This window comes from Scatophagus argus, chromosome 14 (genome assembly GCF_020382885.2).
Source record: "Scatophagus argus isolate fScaArg1 chromosome 14, fScaArg1.pri, whole genome shotgun sequence".
In the NCBI taxonomy this organism is placed as follows: domain Eukaryota; kingdom Metazoa; phylum Chordata; class Actinopteri; family Scatophagidae; genus Scatophagus; species Scatophagus argus.
In genome coordinates, this window is record NC_058506.1 from 16,251,828 (window position 1) to 16,265,447 (window position 13,620).

Consider the following 13,620-nt stretch of genomic DNA (forward strand, 5'->3'; position numbering starts at 1 on the left):
TCAGCTGTTAAACACTGAATACTACACTGAAGGACTTTTGCCTTGATTAGCTGCTTTAGCGTTAGCATAGGGGTGACTGGCGCTTTGAAAAAAAAGCTTTGAGAGAGAGAAATCAAACAAAAAATTAAGACAAACTTAAAGTCATTGATGCATTCACATCCTCATACATCCATACTAAAACAGATGACGACATCTGTGTTTATTTCCATATAGACTCAGAGGGGGGGTCAAAGGCACATTACGTTTGTTATTTCACACACTTGCGGTGCTCTCACAATGAAACTATCATTTCATTACAGCGTCTCTACCAAGTAATAGTTGTATTTTCTGCACCAGCGATCCACATCATACGGACAGAGCCACTTCTACCGTCTTATCTCTCTCTTTCTATCTGTGCCCATCAGGGCCCATTTTTAGAAACTGCACACATCCTTTGGGGCGTGAATGGTTTGTACGCATGGGCTTGCATGGCTTATTTATTTAAGTTATCTTTAGATGTTGTGTCCCCGTCCAGGCAGTCAGCTGCAGCTCACTGTGTACCGCAAAAGACATTTTTAATTGGACACCAGGAAAAACATTAAAGTCGCTTTGAAGTGCATGGAATCAAAAATTCATCTGAAACAGATGAATAGAGTGAAGTAGCCTTATCAGCTCACAGGGGTGGGTGACTTTGTTCAGGGAGGTTTTATTTCATGCGACCATTTGTGTAAGTTTGTGTGTGAAAGTGAGGATGTTTTTGTGTGTCCATGCAAGCATGCATGTATTATTATGATGATGCTATGGTGTGTTTGTCTCTGTCTCTGGACTTGTGTTTACTCATGCATCACTAATTGTTCTCTTTTAACATGAATTGACTTGATGTGCCTTTTCTCTTGTAAACTGGAGTTTGCCAAATCATTCCAAAACCTACAAGTCCAACCTTGTTTCCTAGAAATTATGTTTGTGTACAAGTAATTAGCAACAGCAAATATGTTTTAGGAGAAACATGATGCCAGCCAATTATGTTTTCTGTAATGAGACTGAATGTATGCGTTGATAAACAACATAAGTGAAATATTCACGAACTGCACTTCATTTATTTTGTTTGTATTCCAGAATATTTAACTGAAAAAAAATCATGTTTGCTTGGTCAGAATTACTTGTTGTATAATACATTATTACATGTATATGTTGTTTCATGGGCAGCACGGTTGTGCAGTAGTTAGCACTGTCACCTCATAGCAAGAGGGTCCCAGGTTCGAATCCTGGTCTGGGCCCTTCTATGTGGAGTTTGCATGTTCTCCCTGTGCCTGTGTGGGTTTTCTTCGGGTACTCCGGCTTCCTCTCACAACACCAAAAACATGCACATTAGGTTAATTGGCTACTCTAAATTGCCCCTAGGTGTGAGTGTGAGAGTGTGTGGTTGTTTGTCTTTGTGTGTTGGCCCTGCGATTGACTGGCAACCAGTCCAGGGTGTACCCCGCCTCTCGCCCGTAGTCAGCTGGGATAGGCTCCAGCTCCCCCGCGACCCTGATGGATAAGCGGTATAGAAAATGGATGGATGGATGTTGTTTCATAGCACCATTCACTTAAGTTAAAAAAAAAGAACTTTGTCACTCATTGTGTTTTGCCCAGGGTAATATCAAAGCCAGTGTTTTATCTCCCTCCAAACCCCTTCTTTGCCCATTAAAACAAATCAACTGAGACATTATTTCATAAGCTTGATAAAAAGGCCTGGAGTCAGATTTGGTCAGGGAGATATGCCAAAGTCCCAGTTAAATAGCTTTAGTATTGTATTGCTATCTCCTCTGATGCTATCATGAACAATTTCATTTATTTTTGGGCTGCCAACACTCGCAGACTTTGGAATCTGAGAGAAGACTTTGTGTTAGTGTACAATACACATTGTCACACACTTTTTTCTACTGAAGGGATGAGTTTGCGTCTATGCCACTGAGGAATCAAGGAGCTAATTTCCTCTTTGTCATAGTTAATAGATATATGTAGACTAAGTTCCTCTCGTCTGTGATGTATTGCACATCATGTCTTTTTTCCTCCTTCATTTTTCACTCTCACTAATAATTTCAGGATGGTAATCAGGACGATCTATCTGTGTCAAACACTGTGATGTAATAACATTAGTATGAAAGCAAAGTGATGCAAAAGTGCAAAGTCAGCCTCAGTGACGTAGAAACAAAGGAGTTAAGTGGCTTTGACATGTTACTACAGGAAGCTCATGTAATATGCAAAATAGAAAGGGTTCATCCTCTTGAGAAAATGATTGTTAATAGATTTAATGCAAATCTGGTTTACAGATCAATGTACAGGTGAAAATTTGACCCTGGTGGATCAAGGAGTCACCAGTAAAATGAGCTTTCATTCTCTGGGGACTATCTGCTGGAAATGAAGTTTAAATTTTCAGTTTCAAGTGGAGGAGAGTTATTCAGTTGTAGTTGGATCACTTAAGAAATGTATCCAAAATTAAGTTATTTCTGTCTGCCCCTGGCCTGACCTGCCTTTATTTCATCCCATCTAGAATAATCTAATTTCCTCATACTCTGCACTTAGCAGAGGAGCACTTAATCGTCTGCTGTTGGTTCAAAAATGCAGTTGCCAGGCTTTTTTGTTTTATTTTATTTTATTTTTTTACTGGAACTGAGGGAATAGAACACATCAATCTCATTTTACCATCCTTCCTGGCTACTTATTGCCTTTGAGATTTTATTGATTATGTCTCATGTAAGATGATGACAATGATGATGAAGAAGAAGATTTGACATGACTACCAAAACTTTGCAGTACATGGATGTCTTGGAGAGAAAAAATGAAGGAAAATGTGGTTTACTATTTTGGAACACAGTGAACCAATTTCGTCACAAGGAACAGGGAATGTCAGAGTGTGAGGGTGTTGAAAGCAGCGAACTGAAGAGTCAGCCTTAATAATTCAGAGCAACTAAATAGGTCACACAAGTATTAATTAAGCAGAGCAGGGTATGGGGGAGGAAGAAGGAGAGGAAGTGAAAGATAGATGGACATGTAAGACCAGTTATGACAGAGAAATAACCAAGGAAGGAAGGAAAGGAGTGTAATCAAACAGAAGAAAGTGGCGGGGGACAGGCGCATGGTATAATGTTCTATAATGTATGCACAAGTCAATGAAACATTGTGGGAGTTCAGTCACACATACTTTCATTCCTCATCCTGGCCCAACCCCGTCATCACCACTGTTTGACACACACAGGCTGTCATGCAAAGCAAACATGTTCATTCACTTTGTAGCTAAATCTCCCCATCATCAACATTCGACAGAGTCATGGTCACACAAGCCCTAATCCAAAAAAAAAAAGGAGAGTCAACTTCCACGGAGGCAATCAAATGCCTCGCTCACGCAAACTCAGCTAACATCCATGCAAATCCCCTTTGTATAAAACATGCCATTGTAACAACTGTTGCAACCATCACAAATGATTATTACGTTGCATGTTGAGTTGCTGAAAATATTCCAGAGTGTTGTTTAATCCATGTCCTGCTATTACCAAAAACGCAATACTACACATGCACATTGGGAGCAAGTGAACAGTTTTATCAGTTTCATGCGTAAGACTGCAATATTCAGTTGTTTGTCTTGAGGCAGACAAACGTACTTCAAGTCTTGACCTCTTGCATCTCACTCGAGCAAGTTCGCACTTCGGTACACTCAACGTGATGAGCTGTCAGAGCTCTGAGATGATCTAGTGTCACTATTGTGCTACGTGCAAAATATATTATCCTAACTGTGTAGCACTATAAGAACAACACAAGCTTTGTGTCACATCTATTTGAAGACAGAGGGGAAAAACAACAACAACAAAAAATGTCAAAACAATAAAGCACCAATGGCATTTGTGTTGGAAAACAAGGTTGTCTCTGTGCATGTTGCTTTGCAGGCTTTTTTTTTTTTTTCTGGTCAGCCTTCTGTCATGGTTTATTACTATGATGGGTTCAGTAGTATTTAAAGCGGCTTTCAAACACGCACGGGTTTGTGGTTTAAATTGAGTTTCACATAGTTTGAGCTTTAGTTGTGAGCCACCCTTCTACAAAAAAGTGTACTAACCCCAGCTGTCTCCTGTCTCTCCTTGTCTCCTCAACATCTTCCTCTCCTCTCACTGAGGCCAATACTCACATACTATGCCCTGGAGTCAGCAGACATGACAACTACAGCAGACAGTAGGCAGTAGATTATGCAAGAGCCAAGTTTCATGGTCTAATGAAGATTTTCTGCTTTTCCTCTTGCAACTGTACTTATCTTGAGCTATAAGAGTACCGTGTTACTCAATCATTTATTGCTCCTGCCCACTAGTAGCTTTGCTGTCCATGTCTCCACTGATTTGGCCAAAATGAGAGCAAAAGAACAAGTAGGTTTGGTTCAGATTAATATTAATGGACATGCTTCTTGTCCCTTTGCAGATTTTATTGGGTTTTAGTAATGAAAATGGATGCCAGACCTGGTTATTTAATCATTCTTGCTCTTGGTATTAAATAATTGAGTTGCTCATGGGACAAAACATAATAAAGTCGACTCATATATATTTAGTTCATATGTGAGGGGTTCCCCCAGCTACTGTGTGGAATGTTAAATGTTCAAATGGATTTCATAATTCATAGTTTTAACAGGCTTTTTCATAATTTAATTATTGTCAAGAATACAGTACCAAGACGTCAGCATGAGCATTGCTCTTGGGTATATCAGGTTGATGGAACTGATGTGGAGCAGTTTAGTGGTCCACTATGTATGGACTTTGTACTGGACAGCTGAAATGTGAGTGCTCATGAATCAAAAAAAAAAAAAACTGTTAAAAAATTCATTACCCAACAGTGTGTTTCAGTGGTTACTGTCACAAATGAGGGGTCAAGAAGAGATAACAGCACAAAAGTGGATACTATGGAATGTAAAATAATCATGTTGTGGCTGTGTTTCTTTAAAGCACAAAAAAAAAAAACAATTTTTGAACCAGTTACATCATCTGAAGTCACACACTTCTATTCACTCACCAGTCAGGTCCACCTTAGCCAACACATGTTTTTCCTTAATATACGAGAGGCATGTAGTCATAGCAAAACAGCAAAAGTAGTCATACTCCAAATGCATGTGCACAAAACGTAGGTATAATTTAAGAGTCATCCTTGTGGATAAGCCCATATTCAGTCTGCCGTCAGCACAATTTAAAATGATGACAAATGTAAACCTAATCAAGTGCCAAGTGATTAATTAACTGAACTGTGCAGGATCCAGATGGGACATGATTATGAACATATACATACAGACCATTAACAGTCCTCTGTAATTCCTGCTCTCTGTATCCTTTCTCAGATGGTTACACTACAGATGACATTGAGTTCTACTGGCGCGGAGGAGACAATGCAGTAACGGGCGTGGACAAGATTGAACTGCCCCAGTTTTCCATTGTGGACCATAAGCTCATCTCCAAGAATGTCGTCTTCTCCACAGGTAATGGCTGAAATCCATGAATCACACCAGGTATGAAAGAAAGCAAGTTAGGCTTGAGTTAGCTGATTGTACAGGATTAAACAGACAACATAATGCAATCCAGTATTATTAGTTCTGAAATAATGTTCATTTATCGTGAAGCATATATGTTATATTTTTGTACATACACACTCTTATTACTTTGCTTCTATTTCCATTAAAAAGCCCTTTAATTATTTTCTTTCTCTCTGGGTTATTTCATTATCATCATGCCATTGCAGAGAGGCCAATATGGCAATTCATAAACATTGACTCATTTCATTGTTTGCACTTATTAATATGAAAATATAATTCAGTAATTTCCAGAAAGGCAAACTGTTATGCAAATGTACAAACCCACATACAAACCATCGGGTGAAACACTGTCCTGGGAGACAGAAGACACCATGACTTATTTAGCAGCAATAAACAAAGAGAATGCTGTCTGATACAATGAAATATTCATGTCCTCTGCATTTTCTTAGTCATGAATTTGTCATGCAAGTGAGCAAATGTAAGCGGGACAGCAGTTCTGCTGATTACAGTTGCTGGGTAGTGTCCTGAATGAGATGCAGAGCATGTATGCAATAGACCAAAGAAACTCAGCCAATTAGAGGATTCGTTTTGTCTGCAGGGGTCACACATTCCACACAATCCTATTAATGATGAATGCACAATGTTTGCGAGCAGGTGTGTGTGTGTGTGTGCGTTTGTTGTCCATCAAGATGCATGCAAGTAAGTCCACTCAACTATATCCTTGCAGTGTGCCGGATTTTATTATCTCATACTGAGATGTGGTAGACGGGGATTCCCTTTTATCTGCCAATTGTGATAAAGAAGGGACTGACCTGGGAGGGTCACTCAGAGATGCAAACGTCAGCACAAGTGCCTGGGCATTTATCCAATACAAGTGTCATGTTTCACTCCAAGGATGGGCAATGTCATTGTTATCCTTATGAATAATAAATATGATACTGCTGTAGCTCCATCCTCCATCCAATTTTCTACTCAGGTTGCTCCCTCACTTCATAAAGAAATAATCCAGTGATTCTCTGTGGCTCGTGCTCACATTAGCCAACTGAAAAGGCAGTGGTGACATGCTAAGATGAGCTGTGGCTGATGGATTGTTGGTGCTATCATTAAAAAGACTTAATCTTCCTCCCTCCCTCGCCCCTTTCTGTTTCTGCATAATTGTCTAACTGTATGTTGCAATGTACTGCAGCTCTTCTTGTGGTGCCTTTTCCCATTCAGTTGTAATGCACCACACCGCCAATTCCCTAAGGAAGGAAATATGTGTGCTGCTGCTGTGGACTTATTTCAAATAGAGCAAAGATAAGCACAAAAAAAGTGTTTGGGGCCAACAGCCAAACCATCAAACACCATCAGGCCTCTTGCACAGGCATTATAGAACGAGTAATTCTAGAGAGCACTGATATTCGGTTCAGACAACAAATATGGCTGTAATATGGGTGCACATCTACATTGTTGTATGTTGTGGTCATTTATAGTATGAAGTATAGTCTACATTTGAAGATATTCTCACAACTTACTGTACTACACTGCAGACATTGTGCAAGACTGTAGTACTGAAACAAGCAGCTGATTAATTGATTAGTAAATCCAAAGAAAAAGAATTCCAGACGAAGCTAATAATCAGTGTTTTGGTCATTTAAGAAGCCAAAGTGCCAGACATGCATTAGTTCTCTCCTCTGAAATGTAAGGATTTGCTCGCTTAAAAACTTTACTTTGTGGGAGGGAGGTAATAGTCCATAATTTAAGTATTTCTTTATTTCTATGGCTTTCTGAGAGACAGACACTATAAGGGAGCCTTATCTCTAAAATCAGAAAACAAAGTCCTGGATACCTTGCAGCTAAGGAAAATATTCTGGAAATTAATTAGCTAAGACTGCTTCTGCATGCTTTTTTTTCTTTTTCTTTTTTTTTTTGACTTCCCCTGTCCTGTCTCTGCAGGTGCGTACCCTCGTCTATCCCTGAGTTTTAAGCTGAAGAGAAACATCGGGTACTTCATCCTGCAGACATACATGCCTTCTATACTTATCACCATCCTCTCCTGGGTCTCCTTCTGGATCAACTATGATGCCTCCGCTGCCAGAGTGGCTCTAGGTGAGGTCAGCAGTACAAATATAGACAGATAGGCAGGACACATTAGGACAGGGGTGGACACTTAGAAGAAGATTGCCCTGGCACTGAAATAGACTGACCGGGGAAATCCAAGAGAAAGCAATTCTTATTTTTTTCCCAATTCTGCCTCATAACATTCACGTCATTCACTTGAAGGGCAAATACAGACAGGAAACACTGTGGATGTCAAGTTGAGGAAGAAAAAAAAATAAGATTTAGAGCATATATCAAGTCAGGCAAGAAAGAAGAAACACTGAATATACTCCCAAAGGAAAAGTATTAGTTTGGAGAAGACCTCCTTGACCCATGTCCTATATAAAATGCAACTGCATGAGGTGAGTAGGTAAAACTTTAGTCAAACCCCCACCCCCCGTCATTCTCGATTATGTAAACTTCATCTAGCCTTTGTGATTTGTATTGAGCTTCTAGCTTATTTTGTGTTTATCTGAAGCTCCCTGCCTTCTTTTCACCTGGCTCCATCCGTCCTTCTACCCATCCCTCGCTTTAGTCGACAAGGCAATTTCGCTGATTGACGACTGAGCTGCATTTAGTGATGGGGGAGGGGGGCATACAAGGGATTTAATGAAAGAAAAAAAAGGTAATGTTCCATAATGGAGGCAGGTCAACGGAGTTGGGAATGTTTGGTGACCCCCCCAATCTACACTGGATTCAGGAACCACTTTACTCTGACCTGGTTTCAGGCATTAAAATGGACCTGTAATGGCTGAATCACATGGCCACTGTGCTGCAGAAATCCTTTGTTGTTATTGTTAAGCTCTTCCAGCAACAGCTTGGGAAAATTGCCTGAATCCTATTTTGAGCGGTGGTCACCTGACAGCTTTGTGACAGCTGTATAATAATTTAGTAATTGTTTACTGACACTCTTAATAGAAATGGCCTTAAATAATCAAGCTTCATGTGATTTCTAAGTAGAATGTACAGATGCATGGGGGATGGTTTGCGATCCCTATAGGAGCTAAGAACACTATTATTTAAACAAGTATGGAAAATCATACTTAAGCTTTAGGATCATCTTTAATTCCTGCGTATAGATAATGCCATAGACACACACTATATTAAGCACACTACATTCAAGAGCCAGTGCTTTGCTAAAATGACAAGAATGTTAAATTAAATTACTGCTAGCAAGAGTTAGCGTGTCACTCATAATAAGCACAAACTCAACACATAGATATGCACAGTGAATCTGACAGTACGTATCTCCACCACATGCTGGGTGAGGATTTTGAAAACTATCTACAACTTTTCTCAGTAGGCGTTCTCCCACTAATGAACAAGACCAAGGTAGACATTTGAATTTCAAATCACTGCACCGCTTCAGGTCTTCAGGTGCACATCTTTTAGTTTGTCTCCCATCGCATAATTTGAAGTCATGGGAGTAAGCCCCTTGGTTTCATTGATCCTGACAAGCTTAATGAGGCACAGGCATGATATCAAGCTGATCATAAAAGTGTCTTGCAGTTGGAAGGATTAAAACTGTCATGCATTCAATACCAACTTTTTTTTTATTATTACTATTTTAACGTTTTTGATTGACACTCTTTCTGCAGTAAAGTAATGAATATGGTCTTTCTCCACCAGGTATTACCACGGTGCTCACCATGACGACTATTAACACCCACCTGAGGGAGACCCTCCCCAAAATTCCCTATGTCAAGGCCATAGACATGTACCTCATGGGCTGCTTCGTCTTTGTCTTCTTGGCTCTGTTGGAGTATGCGCTGGTAAACTACATATTCTTTGGACGGGGCCCTCAGCGTCAGAAAAGGGCAGCTGAGAAAACTGCTACAGCCAACAATGAAAAGATGAGGATGGATCCAAACAAGGTAAGAATAGCTTAGCTCTCCTCTGTAGTGTATAAAACTTTTATTTTCATTTAGAAAGGACTGATTCTCCCAAGATTTGAAATATTTTGTCTGAAAATTCTAAGCACATTGTCTTCATGAGCTCCCACATTTAATAATGAAATCGGTTTTCTTTACTTGAGATTCACATAATAAAATATTTTCTTTACCACGCAATCAATTTTTAAGTTAATTATTCATAAAGCTGTCTAAGGAGCTCAAAGTAATTACTTGAAAGGAAAAGAAATGTCACCACTTCGAATGGAGGGCTAACCCAGTGTTTCTTGCCTTCACTGTGCCAAGTAAAGCCAGGCTAATAAGCTTGTTCTATCCCTGTTAGAGTGTGATATGTTGCCAGCTGAAACAGAGAGAAAGAAGGTCTCTGATCCACTTGGCTCTCTGTCTTGCAAGAGTTGTGTTCATTTTCCAGTTTTGTTCTCTCAGCTGACATGAACCAAATGCTTAATAGCAGAGATCCAGAATGGCTACAATAATATGGCTGCACATGGAAATGCTGATATCAGTTGAATACAAACATTGTTTGGAACTGAACATTCATTAATATCCTATGACTTCTAGTGAAAGCAAAGGAGGAAAGTAGAACTAGACTTAAATCCTCCCATAACAATAAAAGAGCAAGACAAACTCTACCAAAACTCTGGAATGCAGTTGATATCCAAAAGTATTTGCAGTTACTTGTTCACACAAGGACTTCATTATTTCATAAAATGTACAATGTTGCCAAGCTTTTACCCACCCACACAAATAAAACAATGGCAATTCTGTTTGCTTGCAGTGGCTGGTGGGGAATGTAGTTGGCAGAGATGATACTCTGTATGCAAGGATGAAACAAAGGGATCTTGATGGTCATGACACAATGTGGGAACCAATCTTTGTGGATGATGCAGCAATTGGACTTGGCGATCAAAAGAATAAGGTACCGCAAAAAGTCAAAATGGGTTAATCTACTCCTGCTGCTATATTCACTGGATAAACTACTAGAGTTGTAATTTAAAGCAGCAGTAGAACTAACTATGTAAACCAAACATTAACATATTTTCACATTATAAGATTGATCTTGGGAATGTGCTACCAAACATTCACTGGCTACACATCCAGCAGACACAAAGTAACATAAGCATTGATTTGGAGTTAAAAATAGGTAATGGTAATTTTTTTTGGATTTGTAGGAACAACTCTTTTCACATTACATGTAATTAATTCAACCACATTTAATTAATATATCCTGAATTGGTCTCCACCTCTTTAAAATAACATATTGGTACTTTTCATACTTTCATTTTTTTATTATCTTTAGTGAAATGTGATTCATTTGAGGAAAATTTCTGTTAAATGTATTAATACACTAGACAAAAATAACTATTTTCCTTGGGCAGATGGACCCACATGAAAACATCCTTTTGGGCACCCTCGACATCAAGAATGACATGGGTGTTTCAGAGCTGGCTCTGGGTCTCAATGACCCAAGAAATACCATGCTGACATACGACAGCTCAACTCTACAGTACCGCAAAGGAGGACTGGCCAGGCACAACTTTGGCCGAAACACGCTCGAGTGCCACATGAGTCAAAAGAAGAGCAGACTACGGAGGCGTGCTTCACAGCTGAAGATCACCATCCCAGACTTGACTGACGTAAACTCTATTGACAAATGGTCGAGGATGATCTTCCCAACTGTCTTTTCCTTCTTCAACATTGTTTACTGGCTTTACTATGTCAATTAAAAGAAAACAAGGACATCAGTGAGGGCAGGAACAAACAGCAAAATATGTTGCTCATTTCTTGTTTGTATCTGGTTTGTTTCATTTTTTATGTAATCTTGTTACACTGGACTGAATTATTCTATTCAGGACTGGATCCGTCATATCTTGGAATACCACGTTTGCTGACTAACACATGAAAACCTTATAGAAGAGAGATTATAAACATATAAGGTGCCTGTTCCTGAGTAACTGCTTAAAATTTTACACATTTTGTGAATTTTTTAAATGTTGGTTTGCATTTTTTTTTTTTTACGTTTTTATCATGTTTTACTGCTACATAGTTCATTGCCAAAATATCTTATCAGTTACAAATTGACAAGTTGACACATTTTAATTATCATTTATTTTAACTGACACTACTTAAAAAGTGCTGAAGCAAGTTCAGGTCAACAGGGTTTTCTATGTTTCAATATGTCAAAGAATCAAAATGTATTGTTACTAAAATTAATTTCGTACTAATATATAAGGGCATGAAGTTCACAATTTACAATATCATGTCATTTGAAAGAAATTTCAAATCAGTCTTTTTCTACTTTAATATATAAGGAGAACTATATAATTAATTTTTGAACATTTTCTCAGTTCATAAACCACTTAAATGAGGTGGCATTAACTGATATCATGTAGGATCATTTTAAAACTTCCAGGTTTTAACTCAGATTGCACTAAAGAAGCCTGTTGAAGGTCACAAATGGCATAAAAAAAAGCATAAAAATAACATAGCTAATAACTTGTCTTTATTGTGTCCTGTTCATAATATCAAACTGTTCAGAGTAGCATAGGGTAAAAACAAAAAGTGTGAAAGAGAAATATGTAATAAAGAAAATATCAAATATTTATCTTCAGCCAAATTGGCTTTACTTATATATCTGTAATTAATGATTTTGGATTTAACCCCAAAGCACAAACACATGGTATGGATGTCTTTGAGGAGGACTGTATCTGATGAACGTAGTTTAGACTTGTAAATATCACCTGTATAGCAATTATTAAAGGGTAGAAACCTAGAAAACTCCCTTTTCAGCTTCTCACTTTTTCAGATACTGATAAAAACAAATGTTCACAACTGCCGAGAAGTCACTTTATTAGCTATGATAATTCAAGAGCATGTACTGTATGTCAACGCTAAAAGGACTCAGTTGGTCCATCAGAAGGCCAGTACGCACAAAAAGCACAAATATCATCAAAAATCTGTTTGTTTTAGCATAATTTTCTTACGGAGATCATTTTTCTTTTTATCGCCAATGAGTTTAAATATTGTATCTGCCTCCTAAACCAGATTACTATATTATAGGTGTAAAGTCTCTTACTTATGTATTGTTTCCAGATTGAAAAATAGACTGGTGATCTTAAGGGACATATCAGTAAATTCAAAATTAACTTATGAAAGATAACTACAGATTATTTACTGTTGATCCTGTGCTTCTGACTTTATGTGCAAAAGGTAGATTTTCTAAAAGATTTTGCACACGTTCTTAAAAGCCATAGAGGCTGTACCGTAGTTCTTCTGATACATGGTGCTTATGAGGGGGTGTCTTAAAATGAACTTTGTTGATATGAATATGATCATACTTTATGTTTCAGTTACAGAAAGGTAAAAATATAACTAGGGCTGCATTACATGACTATCTTATTCCTTTTCCCATAGATTTGCCACATTGTGAATATGAATGAACTCTTGTGTTATGGCCTCTTCTTCTGTGCACACACGAAGTATCAAATCATTCATCAAAGAATGAAATTTGGAAACATGGAGAAATGAGAACTAGCATCTGGAGCTGTTGTCTGCTTTGTCTCGTGTTCTTCTTTAGAGTTCACTTCATTTTGATTGTGGAGGTGTGAGTGAACACTTACTAATTGTTTACTTAAAATGTAGCAGCAAACAGTTATGTCCCACTGCATGCTTTATACAGTAGTTACTCCTTGATATTCTATTTTTTTTTAACCACTTTCTCCTTTCTCACTGAGTTGTTTCATTTGTGGTTTTTGTGTTTAATACACCTCACAAAAGAGCATATACCGTAAGTCTGTAATTAATTTATAAAGAATATGTTTGATTGATATTGCAAATGATGATATTAAATATATTTACATTTTGTCTATAAAGCATTTACACAACAGTTGAAGCTGTTGAAGTATGACACAATGATGGATTTTCACAAACACTGCCCAACAACTGAAATGTAAACTGACTGAACATTGTGTTTAGTGCTATCCTTGAACCTTGAACTTTCACCTCAGTGGTGTTAAAATATTACTCATCAAAATTAATTGTTTTCACATTCTAGGTATGATGAACTGCACACAGTAAGTAAATTGTTATGTTTGGTTTTGGGTTTTTTCC

General features: G+C 38.1%; 1 protein-coding gene across 2 annotated transcripts in view; it reads left to right on the forward strand.

Moving 5' to 3' along the window:
• The window catches only part of LOC124070203 (gamma-aminobutyric acid receptor subunit beta-2), a 337,631-nt gene extending 324,536 nt beyond the window's left edge, over positions 1–13,095 (forward strand). For both annotated transcript variants that reach the window (XM_046409861.1, XM_046409860.1), the window contains exons 6-10: positions 5,330–5,467; positions 7,457–7,609; positions 9,230–9,474; positions 10,289–10,429; positions 10,890–13,095. In XM_046409861.1, coding sequence (XP_046265817.1) covers positions 5,330–5,467; positions 7,457–7,609; positions 9,230–9,474; positions 10,289–10,429; positions 10,890–11,237 — 1,025 coding nt within the window. In that variant the 3' untranslated portion in view covers positions 11,238–13,095. The remainder of the gene's footprint in view (positions 1–5,329; positions 5,468–7,456; positions 7,610–9,229; positions 9,475–10,288; positions 10,430–10,889) is intronic.
• Positions 13,096–13,620: the final 525 nt, after the last annotated feature.